General features: G+C 43.1%; 1 protein-coding gene across 1 annotated transcript in view; it reads right to left on the bottom strand.

Moving 5' to 3' along the window:
• fbxw8 (F-box and WD repeat domain containing 8) overlaps window positions 1-14827 on the bottom strand; it is a 134771-nt gene extending 119944 nt beyond the window's left edge. Inside the window, exons 1-2 of the mRNA XM_078421751.1 lie at window positions 14370-14827; window positions 49-153 (exon numbers count right to left, since the gene is read on the bottom strand). Coding sequence (XP_078277877.1) covers window positions 49-153; window positions 14370-14810 — 546 coding nt within the window. The 5' untranslated portion in view covers window positions 14811-14827. The remainder of the gene's footprint in view (window positions 1-48; window positions 154-14369) is intronic.
• Between the last annotated feature and the right edge of the window lie 6689 nt (window positions 14828-21516).

Genomic DNA, 21516 nt, shown 5'->3' with positions numbered 1-21516 from the left:
AAGGCACTTTAACATTTCTTCATAATGAGATTCAACTGTTATATTTACCTGAGCACATCTTCCAAGTTCAGTTCTGCCTAGATACGCAAATATTCTCAGCGCCAGCTCATAAGGCAGGTCAATATCAAAAAAGGGAATCTCATTTATTTCATTCTGCAACAGAAGAACATGCAGGATTAGATAATGCACTTCAAAGCAATAGATTACATTAGATATTTAAATGAAATACATGTCTCTGTCAAGATTAATTATGCTTGCAGTAACCAATTATTTTCTTTTTCTGCATATGCTTCTTTCTGGCCATACCTATAATTCCATACTATTGAATCTATCTACACTATTTTACATTGACATTGTTTACATATTTCAGCAATAGCAGAATGTCCATAAAAGTTGTAATTCATAGTCTAAAAATACTGAAATCTAAAGCTGCACATACTGTCGCTGAGTTTGGAAATCATCAAAACAGAAGTGCCACCAACAGTGGTATCACGTTATACTCACCAATCCCCAACTTGGGTCCCTTTAGGAACACACAGGTTAACACCTCGTCACCATATTTCTTGAGGCAAGGGACAAATAGCTAAATTCAACGCGACAGCAACTATCCTTGGCATCAAAGCAGCATTTAACCAAAGTTGGAATCAAGAAGCAACTCCTTGGTTAATGAAGCAGTCCATGCATTGGTGCAGAAAGAAGTACTCAACATTTGTATGCGGGCTGGCATGCCGCAAGCAAATTTGCTTCATAAAAGTGCCAGGCAGTGAACGTCTAACAAAGTATCCGTCAATATATGTTACCATTGCGAATCACTACCATCAACATACTGGGCGAGTCACCATTGACCATAAATATAACTGTACTACCCATATAAAAGCAAGTCAGAGGCTGGGTGCCTTATAGTGAGCAACTCATCTTCTGACTCCACTTTCCACTATTCACAAAGCACAACCCTGGAGTATGATGTATATGTGCAGCTCCAACAATAGTCAAGCAGCTCAACACCATCCATGATAAAGCAGCCCATCTGTACAGCATTCTATCCACCAGCCTACACGTTGAGTGGCTGCAATGTGTTATCTATAAAATGCATTCCTGTTGCTCATCTAGGCTACGCTGACAACAGCTCCTAATCCTCTACCCCAAGAAAAACAAGGATACAGGTGCCTGAGAACACCACAATCTGCAGGTTCCCACCCAAGTCAGACATCACGTTGAAAGTAATGTAATTCCTCCATAATCACAAGGTCTAAATCCTGTAACTCCCTCACCAATAGCTTTGTCACCTTAATTTTGTGGATTTATGGAAAGCATCAAAACAGAAATGTCATCAACAATGTTATCAAATGATACTTGTTCACCAGTGCCCAATTAGGGTCTCACCAGAACCACTTAGCTTAAATGAAGCTTAAACTTAGCTTAAATTACTTTTGCATCTCCACACAATTCCACGTGGTAGTGTGGCATCAGCTAACATCCAAATGCTATATTTTGTTTCCACATCCAAATCAATGATACATGTTATGAATTATTCAGGCCCAAGTCAGACCATTATGGTACTTCACTTGTTGCAATATTGAAATAGACCCCTTTATTCCTCCCCACCTTCTAATCTAACAAACAATATCATCGTGGCAGATTCACCGTCAAAATACCATATTCCTACTCTCTCCCCATTACACCTTTTGTGTCAAGGAATTTAACTATCTCTTTTTATAATGTATTCAGTGCCTTGGCCTTTACAGCCTTCTTAGACAATGAATTCCACACCTCATCACCCTGAATTAAGACATTTCTTCTCATTTCAGTTCGGAATGTCTTAGGCCTTATAGTAAAACGGTGATTACTCCTTACTAGGCATCCAAACCAGAAGAAATATCTTCCTTGCATTCAATCAGATTGGCCCTGACAGGCTTTGGATGTTTCAATTAGTTCCCCTCTCATTCTTCTAAACTCCAATGAATGCAAAACTCAGCAATCTAATTTTTACCGCTGTGTTAGTCCACTATCCCAGGAATCAGTCTAGTGAGTCTTTGCTTTATTCACAAAATGCTGGAGTAACTCAGCAGGTCAGGCAGCATCTCGGGAGAGAAGGAATGGGTGACGTTTCGGGTCGAGACCCTTCTTCAGACTGATGTCGGGGGTGGGACAAAGGAAGGATATAGGTGGAGACTTCCTTTGTCCCACCCCCGACATCAGTCTGAAGAAGGGTCTCGACCCGAAACGTCACCCATTCCTTCTCTCCCGAGATGCTGCCTGACCTGCTGAGTTACTCCAGCATTTTGTGAATAAATCGATTTGTACCAGCATCTGCAGTTATTTTCTTATACTAGTGAGTCTTTGCTGCAGTCTCTATGACAAGAACATCCTTTCTTACACAGAAGACCAAGACTGTCCATAATCTTCCAGATATGGTTTCACTCAGGGTGATACAATTTTCTCTTGCTCCTCCAGTCATTTCTTCTTGATAATGAAAGGCACTATACCATTTCCATTCTAAACTGTATGCTGCAACTACATATTTACTTTCAGCGGTTCATGTACAAATCTTTATCGACATTAACACTTCTCACTCAAAGGCTATTTAAAGAATACACTAACATTCTTTTTCCTAGCAAAGGGGATAAATTCACATTTACCCATGCCACTGTTAAGATTTTTCCCACTTGCTCATTTTAAGCTGTGTTGAAGCCTCTTTGCATCTCTACATGCACGGCAAACTGTTTCCTCATCCAAATTATTGATAGAGATTTTGAATCTACACACTGTTCATCGTGGTACTTCTCTGGCCAAACACAGGCAAAAGATACCAGCTCAGGGAGGCAACTTGGTTAGCATTGACAAGTTGGGCTGAAAGGCCTGTTTCTGTGCCAAATAATGCTCTAGTTATGACTAAAAGATTCCTTTATTCCTACTAATTATCTTGACAAACAAACAATTTTTAATCCATGCCAATTTATTACCCCCCAATATCTTTTGCTTTAATTTCACGGACTAATCTTTTTTGAGAGACTTTATCAAGGGCTTTTTGAAAATTCAAGAGCACAACATCCACCAGTTTTCCCCTATCTATTCAACAGTTACATCCTTGAAATACTCGAGTGAATTTGTCAAAGAAAGTTTTCTTGCAAGAAATCCATGTTGACTTTGTATAATCCCATTGATATTTTCCAAATGCATTTGTTTCTCATTCACTTTGCCATCAGGTCAGTCACCTACTGTCTTTTATTCCCCTCTCCGATGTTAAATGGTGAATGTGTATGCTGCCCTCCAATCTGTAGATTCTTTGCATATTATTCTAGAAAAAGATAATCAATGCATCTAGTATTTCCATGCGTGCCTCCTTTACTCTTCCGATATTCAAATTAAGAGGTTCTAAGAGTTTAATCATCTTTCCCTGCTTTCACCTCTCCACCATTATTCTCTCAATAATACTAATTTCCTTTGGTTTCCTCACCTTCCTTGGTCCTTGGGTCCTTGGTTCCCTAACCTTTCTGGAAGATTGACATACTCAAGGCCTTCCATAGCATTTGTTGAATTGCTCTGTCATTTCCTGTTCCCCTCTTCCATTTCTGACTACAGGAACCTACCATTGACTACTAATGTTTTAATACATGCTCAGAGAAGTTGTATGTCGCATCATATTCAGTAAAAGGTGCATAATTTGTATAAAACAAATGTAGAAATTTGTAAATACTTTATTTGTAATAAATTTAACATTCCTAGACTGTAGGGAATTTACCCAAGAGCTTAATAATATGTGACTATTGCAGTCCTTGGTACGTCACCAAACAATAGTTAAGAAGAATTTTCTAACTTTTCCTCTCTGAAATGTTGGCTTAATAATTTAAAATTTAAGGAAAAAAAGCAAGTGCAGTTTTGAAGCACTGATGCCATTTGCAAACTTATCAAGTGCATGCTTAAAAGTATACATGTTAAACAATATAGCACATGCATAAAACAAAGAAGAGTGCACCACAGGAATGGGCTCTTTGGCTCACAATGTTTGTGCAGAACACAATGCCAAGTTAAACTGATCTCATCTGCCTGTACTTGATCCATACCTCGTTAAGGGGCGTGGCTGTGTTCTGCAGCTGCGGCTCACCGGCAGTCTCTCCGTTTTTGTTGTTGTTTTTTTTGTCATTGTCGTTGTTAAATGTACGTTTTGTTTTATTTTTAATTCTGTGTATGTAGGGGGGTGGTGGGGGGGTTGGGGGAAACCTTTTTTCAAATCTCCTCCTCAACGGAGATGCGACCTTTACCGTGTCGTATCTCCGTTCGCGCTACGGCCTAACATCGTGGAGTCGGCGGCCTCCAGCTGGGATCGACCTCAAAGACTCCGGTCGCAGGGCCTGGACTTACCATCTCGGAGGCTTCGGCCGTGGGCCCTGCAGACCGCAACATCGGGAGTTCGCAGGTCCCTGGCTGGCGACCGGCTTTTGGGAGCTCCAGCCGTAGCAGCTTCAACCGCCCCGAAGCGCGAGGTACGATCAACCCGCCTGCAGGCCCTTCATCGCCCTGCGTGGCCCGGCCGCAGCACTTTCCATCGCCCGGTGGGGGCTCAGGACTTTCATCGCCCTGCGTGGCTCGGCCGCAGCACTTTCCATCGCCCGGTGGGGCTCAGGACTTTCATCGGCCTGCTCGGCTCGGCCCTGGGACTTTCCATCGCCCGGTGGGGGCTTCAAAAAGTTGGGAGCCTCGATCACCTCGTGGCACCACGGGAGAAGAATGAGGAGGAGATAAGACTTTGCCTTCCATCACAGTGAGGGTATGCCTAGAGCAATCACTGTGATGGCTGTTTTGTGTAAAAAATTATATCTGTGTGTCTTGTGCTTTTTAATGTCTACTGCCGGACCCTGACGTGAGAGGACGCTGGCGTTGTGTATTCGCCGCTTTTCCGTCAGGATAGTTTGTCTGTTTGTTTCTATGTTAATTGTTTTTGTAAAGCGCTTTGAGCATGTGATAAGGCGCTATATAAAATAAATGGATTATTATTATTATTATTTATACCATGCACTTCCATGTGCAATCCAAAAGCCTCCTAACGGCTGCTATCATATCAGCTTCCATCACCCCGCTTGGCAACGCGTCTCAGGCCCCACCACTCTTTGTGTAAAAAACGTGTCCTTTAAACTTTCACCCTCAAACCATATGGCTATGCCCTCTCGTGTTTGACATTTCCACCCTGGAAAAAAAGGTTCAAAGGTTCAGTCTACCCCACGTCCGCCCCTCATAATTTTATATACTTCTATCAAGTCTCCCCTCAACCTCCAGAGAGAACAGTCCAAGTTTATCCAACTTCTCCTTGTAGCTGAACCCTCTAAACCAGGCATCATTGTGGTAAACCTCCTCTGCACCTTCTCCAAAGCATCCACATCCTTCTGTAATGAAGCAACCAGAACTGCATATAATACTCCAAATGCGGCCAAATAGATTTCAGCGACATTCACATAAACTATATTTTTGCCTCCTGGATCCATTCAACATCCAAACAAACACCCCAAATTACAGAAATATCAACATGTATTTTCTCTGGATAAATTCACAATACAATTAATTACTTGTATCACTGGAGCATTTTTAATCCTATAAAATGTAATCAAGATATTTTGTCTCTTCCTTTACAAGGTGACTTCTATAATGCAACGACTTTTCTGAATGATACATTTGTAAAGGAGGGCAGGGATCTGGGTTCACAGATGAAAATCTTCACAGGCACCACAACATCATTAAACTTGCAAAAACATAAGGTTACAAGATTCTCTGTCTTCATAAATCAACACATAAAGCACAAAATCATGGAGCTTATACTAAACCTTATAAATCATGGGTTAGACCTGTGTTAGACTACGTTAACCAGTGTTAATTTCTGAGTGGCATACTTTAGAATGAATGTTGAGCCTTAACAGAGGATACAATGGCGATTTATTAAATTATAACAGGAATGAGGGATTTCTGTATTATTGAAGCTGCAGAACTGGGACTGATATAGGAAATAAGGGAACAAACACAGACATTCTGAACAATGAGCGATTTCAATGAAATAAATAAAGGGAAGCTATTTTCACTGGTATGAGCATCAGTAACCAAAGGCAAAATAATTGAGCTAAAGGCACAGAAGGGAAAAGAGAATTTTTAATGGAATGTTATGATTTCCGATGCACTGATTGAAAGAGTAGTGGAAGCAGATTTAATAGCAATTGTCAAAAGGGAATTGGATAGATTTTGGAAGGAGTCATGGGAAAAACCAAGGGAGTGAGACTAATTAGACGGTTTTTTCAAAGGCTGGCACAGCTCCTCCAGCGTTGCAAGATGTTGATTCTATTTTGTTCCATTTCTTATTCTGAACAGTGTTAAATATGCTACATGAAATATTTATTCAAATACTTCTAAGTTCAAGATGTATAAATCAATCTCCTGATGGGGAAGCTACTTTACAAAATAATTTGTTTTAAAATATGGTTTGCAGCAGCTCAATATTTTGACTGTATATTGAGTCCTACATTATTCATTGAATGGAGGTGGAAAATAGCTCTAGGCCCAATGAGAGTGCTTTATATCTTTGGCATCGAAAGCAATTTTTGGTTTGTACTTAATTACTGACCTCAATGTTTAATCTTCCTTTCTAATAATTTAGGCCATGATTCCATTTAATGTAAGTTCGTAAAGTAATCTCTTAAATTAATAGTGATTGATTGCTTCTGTGTAATTCAATGAAATAAAACTAAGATGCCAGAACACTTAAGCAAGCAAAGGAAATGAATGCATTGTTAAATGCGAGCAAAATATGTTCCATGATATTGGAAGAAAATTGAAGGGAGTCTACAAAATGTGGCCTTGCAGAAATCCACATAACCACTGTACTTCTTCCTGTGCAGGTACTCCCACAATGTTGTTGTGTACAGTGTTCTAGGATTTAGACTTAGTGACAAAAAAAGAGACAGTAATATATTTCAAAACCTGTAGGAAGGAACTGCAGATGTTGATTTACACAGTAGCCACAAATGCTGGAGTAACTCAGCTGGACAGGCAGCATCTCTGGATAGAAGGAATGTGTGACGTTTCGGGTCAAGAAACTTCTTCAGACGTCAGACTCAATCTGAAGAAGGATCCCAACCTGAAAGGTCACCCATTCCTTCAATCCAAAGTTGCTGCCTGTCCTGCTGAGTTACTCCAGCATTTTGTGTCTGTTTCCAAACCTGGATGGTCTTGAACAACTGTAATATAACGTCCCGAACTCTGGGCAACGATGCAGACCAACACTGCAGGTGCCGATTTTCCCGAGTTCTTGCTGCTCTTTTATCTTTGTGATAAAGGTCACAAGTTTTGTTTAAGTCACACACTACCATTTGCATCCATGAATTTCTTATAAAAAGTAGGTGAATGGTGAAGTAGGTGATGTGGGATAAAGGGAGAATATGTCATAATCAGATAATGGTCGAAAATACTGAACCAAAGAAGATAGAACTACAACTCAAGAAATGCATGATATGGAAGAATGGGTAAGAGTGTAGATACATTGTTCCCTGAAAGTGGCATCATAATAGATAGGGTGATCAAGGATGCTTCTGGTACATTAGCCTTCATTAGTCAGGGTGTTGGGTACAGAAGTTGGGATGGTATGTTACAGTTGTACAAGACATTGGTGAGGCACCATTTGGAATATCAAGTCCAGTTTTGGTCACCCTGCTCTAGGAAGAATGTCATTAAGCTGGAAAGAGTGCAGAGAAGATTTATGACAACATTGCTATGAACTTCAGCATCTGAACTAGAGGGAAGTGTTGGGCAGTCTAGGACTTTAATCCTTTGAACACAGGAGGCTGAGGGGTGATCCTGTGGAGGTGTATAAAATCATGAGGGGAATAGATAGGGTGAATGCACAGTCTTTTACCCAGGGTAGGGTGATCAAGCTTACAGGACATAAGCTTAAGGTGAGAGGGGCAAGTTTTAATAGAAACTCGGGGGGACACTCAGAGGGTGGTGGGACAGGTAGACTCAGCCGCGGGACGTTTCAGTGCCCAGTGCGGCTCGGCCGCGGGGCCTTCCATCCCCTTGCGGGAGCTGTGCGTGTCAGTCGCCTCGGTAGGGGTCGAGCTGCCTGTCCGTGGGCGCGGGGGGAAGAGAGTGGAAGTTTTGTTGCCTTCCATCTCAGTGAGGGGGTGTTTGGAGTCACTGTGATGGATGTTTGTGTTGGGGTCGTGTGTCCTGTGTTCTTTTCTTTTTTGCTGTGTCTTGTGACTGCTGAAATTTCGTTCGGTATTTATACCGAATGACAATAAAGTTCTGTTATGTTATAGATGGATTAAAAATGTCTAGAGGGACAAGGACCAAACATGGGCAAATGAGAATAGATATCTTGGTCGGCATTGACCAGTTGGGCTGAAGGGCCTTTTTCCACACTGTATGACATGCTGTATAACTCTGCCACTTGGCCTGTCAACAAGCTCTATCCTTCAACAAGCCGCATTTTCTTGCCTTATCCCCAAATCCAATGACTCCCTTAATATCCACACATCTTTCAATCTCTGTGTTGAATGCAGTCAATGGCTGAATCTTCCTGCCCCTCCCTGCAAAAGAAGTATAAAAACTCACCATCAACTAAGTGAAGAAACATCTCCTTGTTTCAGCCCTAAATGTCTGCAACCAACTTTGAGATTGACTCCTAATTCTAAACTCATAAGACAGGGAAACATTTTCTCAGTATTTTCCTTGTATCTAGCTTTTAAGAATTTTTCGAATAAGGTAATTCTTCTAAGCTCCAGAGAAGAGAGGTATAGCCTACTGAACCTCTCCTCCTCTGGTAGTTCTACCACCAAGGAATCAACCTTCTGAAGCTTTGTTGCACTCTCACAAGTATATCTTTTTGTAGGTAAGAAGGCTAAAACTATGCACAACATCCCAGGTTTGGACCAATGTAATAATGATATATCTTTACTTTTGTAAAGATATATAACTAAGACAAATTCGATGATGAGCTCGACAAACTGATTGCAGTGATTCCAACAACTGAGCCCCTGTTCCTCCTGGGAGATTTCACCTGAAAAAGATCAACATCAGGATGCAGGGCGCTAGCCACGCACCTTGCATTAAAATCTGTGACCACATGTTGGAAGTGGTTGAGGATTTCCCTTACATCGGATCTACAATCTCCACCAACCTGTCTCTGGACACATGGCCAGGCTTCCTAAGAGGGTGTGGAAGAACAAGGTCCTCGCTGAAAACACCAAAATATGGGTGTACCAGGCATGCGTCCTGAGCACCCTCCTGTATGGCAGCAAGACATGGACTGCATACATGCACCAGGAGCGCTGTGTAAACACCTTTCATATGTGATGCCTGAAACGGATTTTCAGTATCTTCTGGCAGGATCGCAATCCCTACAGCATCCTGGAGCATGCTGGAATCCCCAACATGTACTCGCTGCTGAGTCAGCGACGCCTCCGATCGCTTGGCCATGTTCGATGAATGGAGGATGGCCACATGCCAAAGGACATCTTGCATGGCCAGCTTGCAACTGACGGCCTGTTCTCCGCTTCAACGATGCCTGCAAGCAGGAAATGAAGGCTTGTGGCATCAACACTGACAACTGCGAGGCAGTGGCAGAGGAACGCTCCACATGGCGTGAGATTGTCCAGGTAGGGGTTTGGGAGGGCAGATGTGGGCAGGAACTTGCATGCTGCAGAGAGGAGGGCCAACGGCAAGAAACGGGCTTCGACAACCCCAACGGCCTGCGTTATCTGTTCCCATTGCGGCAAAGACCGTCACTCGAGAATTAGGCTGGTCAGCCATAACAGACGTTGCCAACGTGTGCAAAGACCCTGGAGACCTCACCATGGCTCAGAAGCATGGTCTTTTGAGACTGAGAGCTGCCAATGATGTACTTGGATTTCCTTGCAATAGAACCTACAATGCCCTCCATAATGTTTGGGGCAAAGACCCATCATTTATTTATTTGCCTCTGTATTCCACAATGAGATTTGTAATAGAAAAAAATCATATGTGGTTAAAGTGCACATTGTCAGATTTTAATAAAGGCCATTTTTATACATTTTTGGTTTCACCATGTAGAAATTACAGCAGTGTTTATACATAGTCCCCCCATTTCAGGGCACTGTAATGTTTGCGACACAGCAGTCATGTAAATGAAAGTAGTCTTGTTTAGTATTTTGTTTCATATCCTTTGCATGTAATGACTGCTTGAAGGTATTAAAAGGCATGCTCAATTGGGTTCAGATCGGGTGATTGACTTGGCCACTCAAGAATTGACAATTTTTTAGCTTTGAAAAACTCCTTAGTTGCTTTAGCAGTATGTTTGGAATCATTGGCTTGCTGTAGAATGAACCACCGGCCAGTGAGGCATTTGTTTGAACTTGAGCAGATAGGATGTGCCTGTACACTTCAGAATTCATTACGTTACTACCATCAGCAGTTGTATCATCAATGAAGATAAGTGAGCCAGTACCTTCAGCAGCCATACATGCCCAGGCCGTAACACCCTCACTACCGTGTTTCACAGATGAGGTGGTATGCTTTGGACAGTTCCTTCTCTCCTCCATACTTTGCTCTTGCCATCACTCTGATATAAGTTAATCTTTGTCTCATCTCTCCACAAGACCTTTTTCCAGAACTGTGGTTGCTCTTTTAAGTATTTCTTGGCAAACTGTAACCTGGCCATCCTATTTTTGCGGCTAACCAGTGGTTTGTATCTTGCAGTGTAGCCTCTGTATTTCTGTTCATGAAGCCTTCTGCGGACAGTGGTCATTGACAAATCCACACCCGACTCCTGAAGAATGTTTCTGATCTATCGGACAGGTGTTTGGCGATTTTTCTTTTTTTTTTAGAGAATTCTTCTGTCATCATCTGTGAAGGTCTTCTTTGGCCTGCCAGTCCTTTTGGGATTAGTAAGCTCAAAAGTGCTCTCTTTCTTCTTAATGATGTTCCATACAGTTGATTTTGGTAAGCCTAAGGTTTGGCTGATGTCTCTAACAGTTTTATTCTTGTTTCTCAGTCTCATAATGGCTTCTTTGACTTTCATTGGCACAACTTTGGTCCTCATGTCGATAAACAGCAATAAAAGTTTCCAAAGGTGATGGAAAGACTAGAGGAAAGATTAGGTGCTGAGAGCTCTCTTATACCTGCATTAAGGAGGCAATTAAACACATCTGAGCAATTACAAACGCCTGTGAAGCCATGTGTCCCAAACATTATGGTGCCCTGAAATGGGGGTATCTGTCAAATTATTACCCATTCACTTGGTTTGTTAATAATCTCTTGAATCTTGTTTGTATCCTCATCATTACTCACATTTACACATTGGGAATGTAATATTTGGTCACTCATCCAAGACTTGGAGATGCATTGTAAATAACGGGGGCTCACGCACCCACTTAGACATAGATACAGTGTGGAAACAGGCTTGTCACCCCAACTTGCCCACACCGGCTAACATGTCCCAGCTACCCGCATTTGGTCCATACCCTTCCAAACCTGTCCTATTAATGTACCTGTCTAACTGTTTCTTAAATGTTAGGATAGTCAATTGCCTTAACTACCTCTCCGGCAACTTGTTCCATACATCCACCACCCTTTGTGTGAAAAAGTTACCCCTCAGATTCCTATTAAATCATTTCCCCTTCACCTTAAACCTATGACCTCTGGTCCTCAATTCACCTACTCTGGGCAAGAGACTCTGTGCAACTACCTGATCTATTCCTCTCATGATCTTATACACCTCGATAAGATCATCCCTCATCCTCCTGCGCTCCAAAGAATAGAGTTCCAGTCTACTCAACCTTTCCCTATAGCTCACATCCTCTAGTCATTGCAACATTCTCGTAAATCTTTCCAGCTCGACAACATCTTTCCTATAACATGGTGGCCAGAACTGACCACAATAGTCTAAATGCGTTCTCACCAACGTCTTGTACAACTGCAACATGACCTCCCAACTTCTATACTCAATACTTTGGCTGATGAAGATCAACGTGCCTAAAGCCTTTTTGACCACCTGATCTATCTGCAACTTCACCTTCAAGGAACTATGCACCTACACTCCTAGTTTCCTCTGCTCTACAACACTACCCAGAGCACTGCCATTCACTGTGTAGGTCCTGCCCACTTACTGCATACAGGCACAACCATGGAACAATCTGCAGAGTTTCCATGCTACCATCCTGACAAATGATAGTCACAACCAATCTCTATCGATTAATCTACAATAAACTGAAACAATGACACAAGAAGAAAAACAAAGAGCGCTATGGAATCAGTTCCAGTCTTGTAAGCAACATGTCTTTTGTCTAAAATTAGTCAAAATTTTAATTTTTTGAAAAAACTCTAATCTGAATAAATCAATACTAGTTGCTTCCACGTCTGCTGCATTTCTGGCAGTAAATACAAGGCAAAGAATCAATACAACAAATCTTTGAACAGAATAAGGCATGGAAGTGCATTATGGAGCAGCTTCAATCAAAAGAATGTTAAACACAAAATCATGACCCAATGCCAGACTGCTTTTCGTTATGCTAGAATTACACATAACTCAAAATTCGGCTTCTACTTCAGATTCAATCTGAAGAAGACTGAGTTACTCCAGCACGATGTGTCTATTGTTGTAAACCAACATTTGCAGTTCCTTGTATCTACATTTTCTTTGTTTTGTTTTGTTTTTCCTCTGTCCTCATTCATCTACCTCTCTTCACACCTCCACCATACAAATCAACTGTGACTGACAAACTTTCATGATCTCAGTCAGCACCATCACTCTTTGAAGAGCACTGTCTCTCTTGTGCACCTTCCTTTTGCCACCCTGCCATCTTCTATCCATCCTAAAACATGTTGGTTGTCTAACTTTTCTAAGTTCAGCTGACACACCACCTACCAAAAACATCAAATCTGTTTCTCTCTCCACAGATTATGCCCAACCTGCTGAGCATTTACAACATTTTAATTTTTTTTTTAAACCGATATACATTATCTGCCACTTTTTTGCTTTTCAGTTACACAGTTACTGCCATAGTTCAATTAGGAACAATGTAATAAAACGAATCTCAAACCAAATCCCCCAAAATTGCTTTAGCAATTGTCTGGAAAACAATCAAATATTGCATTTTAGCTGTACAACTGTTATTTGTAAAAGCTTGATTATATAATTATACACTTGAAAATCCTAAATATTAAGACGAAAAATTGATGGAATTATGTTTCTGTCACCTTATCAGGAATCAATGTCACCACAATTCTATCAACATTCTGAAGCTCTAAAAGTTTTATAGTGCATTTACAAATTAAAATGCAGAGTCAACAGTTCCACTTGTAATTATTGGAAAATAATAAGAAATTCATACAAACTTTGCAAAACAAAAATTTATGATGCTGTTCCCAGTTATAATATTTCCGTGAATGTGTTGCCATTCTGAATGACAGAGTCATATTTTTTCTACCATTAATCTCCTGAGAAAGCAACTAATTTATGAAATATTTAACCACAAATGAAATGATCCAATTGAATTAAGCTTCTTCTCATCTTCGCCACCTTACAAGCATGGATAACGTCTTAATATATTTTAATTATTGAAATAAACTCTGCGCTCCTAATTACTTAAACTACTTCAGAGCAATCAGTTGCCATGACTGTAATTTCGTGTTTTGAGAACTTTTATTTGGATATGTTTAAACAAACAAAACCCTGAAGTAACAACTTATGTGAATCGGGGTACCTTTCTAACCTCAATACCGCTCGCAAATAATAATCTTCAATTAGTTTTATGACTTGCAGCAGAGTTTTCGCACATGTAATGAAGAGGCAATAACAGCACCCTTGGGATCGCTTGGTGGTTGGTTCCTAATGACTTTCACTCCCACATACAGCTCAGTTTCTAAACATAATTTTCCGCGAGTAAGTAGCGTTTGGAAGAGAACACCACTTACAGTAATTCGAAAATTGCAGTTTCTGAAATTGTTGTATCACGACTGTCAGCTGCGCCTCTGACCTTAACTCATCAGTGATCAAACAGTTTGACTCATGGTGTAACACAACCATAAATAACCGCGTTGCAGCAATCTCGAGAACTGAGCTTCGCCCCCAGGGAATTCCGCATCTGCCTTTGGTTTCCCCGGCATCCTTGATCGCTAATCACACGCATCTAACAGCACACACGCAGCGTTGCGAGTACTTCTCCACAGTAATGGAGAGTAAGGCAATGCCAGTGCACAAGTGACCACGACTACAATTTCCAGTAATAACCTCGAGTTGTACATAAAAGTGCCAGCTGAAGGTAAATGAACCGATTATCTTATGCCGACAATTAACCGTTGACGGCCAGGCAGTACCGATTAAAGCAGCAGGAGGAAGAGGAGGTGGTGATTACCAGGTCACTGATCAACTGGTCGAGCAGACTCCCTCTCTGGCTCTGGCCGCCGCCCGGGCCCGGCTGTGCGGTGCGGCCCGCGGGGCTCCCGCCACCTCCCCCCGGCTTGCCCGCCCCTGCTCTGCGGCGGCCTGCGCTCTGGATGCGCTCCCTCAGCGGGCTGGTCCGGCCCTCCAACAAACTCATCGCCACGCGCAAGTAGTTGGGCGGCGGAGGGCTGCGGGCCGCCGGCGGGTCGGGCTCCGACCCCGGGCTCTCCCCGGGGCCCAGGCCCAGGCTCCCCCTGTCCCCATGGCAACCGGGGCCCGGGCCCTCCTGGCGCCGCCGCCTTTTGCTGCTCCACTCGTCCCAACTTAAATCCTTTCCCCTGTTGGAGCAGCCGCAGCCAGAGATCTCCTCCTCCCACTGCTGCCGAAACTGTTGCAGATCTTTATCGCCCATAGTCCATGTTACATATGCTACATATTCATTGTAGCAGTCCCAACCTCCTGCACTACTTTGTATCAGGCACACTCACCACACACACACACACACTGTGATTAGGTATGTAAGCACTTTTCAGTATCACTACGCCACACAGGCAAGGAGCTGAATAAAGGAGTAAATTAAGGCAACTGAAACAACCTGAATTGTGTCGTTATTATCAGGACATCAAACCCGAAGACACAACATGGTGGCAGCGGTGACTTTCGAGTAAAAACCCGCGCTATTGTGAATCGCTATTGTGAATTAGGAACAGCGGCTGCAGAGAAATTGATTTTTTTTGTGCACCCGCCTAACAACACAAGATGGCGGCCTCCACAGCAGCAATGAGCCTCCACCCTACGATGAACTGGGACGCCGATGATGTGGTGGAGGCGTTCAAGAAATTCAAACAAAAGAGCCAGCTGGCATTTAAAAGCTTCCTGAAAGGAACTGCAGATGAAGAGAAGGTCAGTTATATTTTACTATGGCTCGGGGAGAAGGGTCTAGACATTTTTAACAGTTGGAGCTTAACAGAGCCTGACTGCAATAATCCGGGAATAGTCCTTGAAAGGTTTGCGAACCATATGGAGCCCAAATCAAACCACAGAATCCATCGGTATGAGTTCCAAGGGCTAAGACAAGACCCACAAGAAACAACCGACACTTTCCTTTCGAGACTAAGGAACGTGGCCAAGAAATGCAGATTTGGTGATGAAGATGACAGAATTGTCGACCAGCTAATATGGGGGTGCGCCCACCAAGAGGTCCAAAAGTCCCTAATAGGGAAAGACACCCTCAACCTAAAAGACGCCGTAGATGCTGCCAGAGCTTTCGAAGCCACAAGGAAACAAATGTCCTCCCTCTGCCTTCAAGTTGGCTCATCTCAGAGCAGCACCAGAGTGAATATAGACGCTCTCTCAAAACGTGACCCTGGCTCCACCTTAAAGGCTCCAAAGCAGACATTTTCTAGGCATGCAAACAAACAAGCAAGCCAAAGAAGCTGCTGGAACTGCGGTACAGAGCATGCATTTGATGATCGCAGGGCGTGCCCAGCATACGGGACTACCTGCAACTCATGTGGGAGGCCTAACCACTGGAAGAAAATGTGTAGGTCAACAAAATCATACAGCACCAAGCCAAAGCAGCAATGGTCAAAGAACGATAGAAATACGAGAAGGAAACAAATACACGCACACGTCCAACAGGAAGAGGAGATAACCTCAGATACCTCTGAGGAAGAATTCCTTTCCGTTGGGACCATTGACGTCCACGAAATGGGAAACAGCAAAACACATAGCAACAGAGAGGAAGCATATACTATAATACAACTACAGAAAAAAGTGGGAAAGAAAAGAACAACGATTAATCTAAGGCTCAAAATTGATACTGGAGCCCAGAGCAATATCTTACCAGTCAATCTTTACGGAAAGATATTCCCTGAACACATGACAAAAGATGGCAGCGTCAGGAAAGGAATCCTTGGAAGTAGCGATGTAGTCCTAGCTGCATACGGAGGTTCCATAATCCCACAGCTAGGCAAAATAATCATAGCAGGAACATACAAAGGGAAAGAAGTGAAATGCCCCTTCTTCATCACTAAATCGAAAGGACCTGCTATTCTCGGCCTGAACACGTGCCAAAGACTGAAGATTGTGTCAATCAACTATGAAATCAAGACAAACTCCTGCAGAATTGACAGAAACATACCCATCAAAAACCGGCCGCCCATCAGGAACAAAGAAGAATTGATGGACATGTACCCAGAGTGTTTTGACGATACCGTTGGTTGTTTTGAGGAATACGAATACCATATCACAGTAGACCCCAGTGTGAAGCCAGTGATCCACCCACCCCGCCGTGTTCCCCTTGAACTGAAAGAGAGGCTAAGGGAACAACTAAACGAAATGGAAGAAAAGGGCATCATCACAGCAATAACTAAACCAACTGATTGGGTAAATTCAATTGTTATCAAAGAAAAGCCAAACGGAAAACTAAGGATATGCCTTGATCCCAGGGATCTGAACAATGCATTGAAGCGCGACCATTATCCAACTCCAACCCTTGAAGAGATCACACCCGCACTAGCCGGTTCCAAGGTGTTCAGCAAGCTGGATGCTAGCAATGGATATTGGAACGTCAAAATAGACCGGAAGTCATCAATGCTCACCACTTTCAACACGCCATTTGGCAGATTCAGATTCAACAGGCTCCCATTCGGGCTGAAGGTGAGTCAAGATGTCTTCCAGCGGAAAATAGATGAAACATACAAAGGCTGTAAAGGGGCAATCGGGATAGCAGATGATATCCAAGTATACGGCAGAGATGAAAACACGCATGATTACAACCTCCATGAGGCTATGGAAAAAACTCGAAGAGCCGGCATAAAGCTCAATGCAGACAAATGCATAATCAAAGAAAGGGAGTGCAAATTCTTTGGACTGATTTACTCTGCAGAAGGAGTGAAACCGGACCCTACAAAAGTGGATGCTATCAACCACATGGAGGAACCCAAAGACAAGAAACAGTTAAGAAGTTTCCTAGGGCTCATACAATACATGGGAGTCTTCATACCTAAGCTTGCTAATCATACAGCAAATCTCCGTGAATTGATGAAAGACGACGCTGAATTTGATTGGTGTGCTTCACATAGCCAAGATTTTGGGAAATTAAAACAACTCATCAGCAAAGAAACGATCCTGCAGTACTATGACAGACAGAAACCTGTAACACTCCAAGTTGATGCCTCCATGAGAGGAGTTGGAGCAGTACTGATACAAAATGGCCGACCTATTGCGTATGCATCCAAAGCACTCACTCCTACAGAATCAAGGTACGCAAACATAGAGAGAGAACTCTTAGCAGTAGTCTATGGCTGCGAGAAATTTCACACTTACCTATATGGAAGGTATTTCGACATCGAAACAGACCACCGCCCTCTAGAACAAATCGGAAAAAAAAACCTCACCAAAGCACCAGCCAGACTACAGAGACTATTACTGAGGCTACAGAGCTACGACTACAACATCAGATACAAGCCAGGAAAAGACCTGCTGCTAGCTGACGCCCTATCCAGACTATCAACACATGACAAACAAGAGATGGAAGGGCTGAGCATAAAGATCCACCACATTGTGAGTGTGACAAGCGTGAAGCTGGAACAGATTAAAGAGGAAACAGCCAGAGATGAAGAACTCCAGCTCCTCACCCAAATGGTAATACAGGGGTGGCCAGAAAAGAGACAACAAGTTCAGCCTATCCTCCGCGAATACTGGACCATCCGTGATGATATTTCGGTAGAGAATGGAGTCCTGCTGGCCGGATCACGAATCATCATACCCAAGTCCATGAAAAAAGAAATCCTCGAAAAGATCCACCAAGGACACTTAGGAATGGAAAAGTGCAGACTCCGTGCTAAATCCGCTGTGTACTGGATAGGCATGTACAAGGACATAGAAAAGCTGGTATCTACATGCCACATATGCCAAAAATACAGGAATTCACAACAGAAGGAGGAAATGACACCCAGTGATATCCCAAGCCGGCCATGGCAAACCATCGGAGCAGACCTGTTCACAGAGAACCAGCAATGGTATTTGATTATGGCCTGCTACTACTCCAAATTCCCATTTGTGAGAAACATAAAGGACTTGAAAGCTAAAACAATTGTGTCAATTGTTAGAGGGTTGTTTGCAGAGCAAGGAATACCTGAGCAGATCGTATGTGACAATGGAACCCAATTCACATCTCGGGAATTCAGAGAGCTGGCCACCGAATACGGGTTCAAAATCACAACATCTTCACCACATTACCCAAAGGGCCATGGGTTTATTGAAAGGCAAGTACAGACAGCCAAGAAAATACTAATAAAATGCCGAGAGGCAAAGGAGGATCCAAACCTGGCACTATTATCCTTACGGGCAACTCCACTAAAGGCTGACATGAAGTCTCCTGCAGAAATGCTAAATGGCAGGAAATACAAAACCACCCTGCCAAGCAAAATCCAACCCCCTATCGACCAAGAAGAAACAAGGGCAAAATTGGCAGCTGCCCAGGAGGAGGGGCTGAAACAATACAACAAAAATGCACAGTACTTGCCTGAACTATTTCAAGGCCAAAACGTACATGCTCAGGATCCAATAACAAAGAAATGGACCCCAGCACAAATCACCAGTAGGGCTGGAACCCCAAAATCATATATCATAGAGACAGAACCGGGCAGGCAGTTGAGACGAAACAGAATTCACATCCGCCCGACACCTGAAATGTCAACACCTGCAACTTCAAAGACAACACCAGCAACTCCTAGGACACCACCCACAGCAACAGCAACACCTGCCATTGATGACAACACATTCTCACAAACTGCTACCAGTGAGTTATATAGTCAACCAGCACCAACCAATGGCCAGGAAACGACTCAACAAGTCACCAATACATCGAGTGCAACACTGCAGGCAACAACCAGATCTACTAGATCCAGGAGCAACATCTTACCCCCAGCGCGTTATCGCTAGCACTGGAAGGGACAAGTCACAAGTCACGCCAAGACATGACTCTTGACTGGCTACGCACTACCTGAAAGAAAACAAGCTGCCATTATATATTTTGTTGTGTAGTATAGTAGAAAGCAGAATGCCATGAATGTGGGCAGAATAATCCCACGGTATCTGCTACAGGATTGCCACCCTCGCTCTGGAAATCCTCTAGTGTCACTAACTTTTATTCTTTTCTTTTGAGAAGGGGGGATGTTACATATGCTACATATTCATTGTAGCAGTCCCAACCTCCTGCACTACTTTGTATCAGGCACACTCACCACACACACACACACACTGTGATTAGGTATGTAAGCACTTTTCAGTATCACTACGCCACACAGGCAAGGAGCTGAATAAAGGAGTAAATTAAGGCAACTGAAACAACCTGAATTGTGTCGTTATTATCAGGACATCAAACCCGAAGACACAACAGTCCATATCCGCAGACTTCAGATTGAATTAGCCCGCTACCCGGATACTTTCTCTTGCTGCACATTTCTTCTCCGTTTGCGGTCCATCTGTAAAATGCACCGTGCAGAACTCTGTGTATTCATATTTAGTTCCGTCGAAAGCATGTAGCTGGAATATTGTGCACTGATCCCACAAACACCAGACTTAAAGTTATGTTGCAGAGTCACCGACCTGAAACGTTAAACGTTCCTTCTCTCCACACATACTAAGTGCTTTCAGTATTTTCTGTTTTTATTTCTGATCTCAAATATTTGCACTTTTTGGATTTTTATCCCAGATGGCAGATTTATCATATGAAGAGGCGATGCATGTATCTTGTGCCATACAAGATAAAGGCACAAGTAGCTTACAAAACAAAGGCATAAACATTGAATTCTCTAAGTTCAAATAATACCTCCCACCCTCCCTCTTATAAGGTCATGTGATAGGAGTAGAATTAGGCCATTCGGCCCATCAACCCTACTCTGCCATTCAATCATGGTGGATCTATCTCTCCCTCCTAACCCCATTCTTCTGCCTTCTTCCAATAATCTCTGACACCTGTACTGATCAAGAATCAATCTCTGTCTTAAAAATATCAACTGACTTGGCCTCCATAGCCTTCTGTGGCAAAGAATTCCACAGATTCTGACTAAAGAAATTTATCCTCATCTTCCTAAATGAATGTCCTTTAATTTTGAGGCTATGACCTCTAGTCCTAGACAAGTGGAAACATCCTCTCCATATAGGGTTGCCAACTGTCCCGTATTAGCCAGGACATCCCGTATATTGGGTTAAATTGGTTTGTTCCGTACGGGACCGCCCTTGTCCCGTATTAGCCCCGAGGGGTGCTGTAGGCCCGGACAGTGTAGGTCGGACAGTGTAGGTCCGGACAGTAGGCCCGGACAGTATAGGTCCAGAGGCCAGGGCGCTGTCTAACGGAGGTTGCGTAGCAACCCGGCTTGGGCGGCAGGCATTGGTGGAGCGAGAGAACGTGACAGCTGGCTGGGTGAGGTCACATGGGGTGCGGGGCGGTGATGTCATCTTGTCCCTTATTTGGGAGTGAGATAGTTGGCACTCCTATCTCCACATCCATTCTATCCAAGCCTTTCACTATTCTGTATGTTTCAATGAGGTCCCTCCTCATTCTTCTATACTCCAGCGAGTACAAGCTCAGTGCCAACAAATGCTCAACATAGGTTAACCCACTCATTCTAGGGATCATTCATGTAAACCTCTGGATCCTCTCCAGAGCCAGCACATCCTTCCTCAGATATGGTGCCCAAAATTGCTCACAATATTCCGAATGCGGTCTTACCAGCGCCTTAACGCGGCCACAAAGCCTTCAATCCCCCAGTCCAAATAATTAGTGTACAACGTAATATACTCTCTTCCTCCTACTCCCCACCCACCCCCTATCACACAATTCTCTCATTATCTTCCACCACCTATTCCTCCCCCCAACCCCATCACCCTCCTCCTTTCCTCTCCTTTAATCCCCTGTCGTCCTCCCATGTCATTTAATTCCTCCTTTTCTTATCTGACACAATTTTGTCTCTTTTTCAATTCTAGCCTTTGCCACTTAAACCATTCATCTGTCATTCACCCCACATTCACCCCACATCCCCTCACCTGTATCCACCTATCATTTGCCTGGTTTTGTCCTGCCCTCGCCTCTCTTTGCCAGCTTTCTC

Source organism: Rhinoraja longicauda, chromosome 25 (assembly GCF_053455715.1).
Source record: "Rhinoraja longicauda isolate Sanriku21f chromosome 25, sRhiLon1.1, whole genome shotgun sequence".
In the NCBI taxonomy this organism is placed as follows: Eukaryota; Metazoa; Chordata; class Chondrichthyes; order Rajiformes; family Arhynchobatidae; genus Rhinoraja; species Rhinoraja longicauda.
The sequence above is the reverse complement of the archived record's forward strand: the minus strand, read 5'-3'. Positions and strand labels throughout refer to the sequence as shown.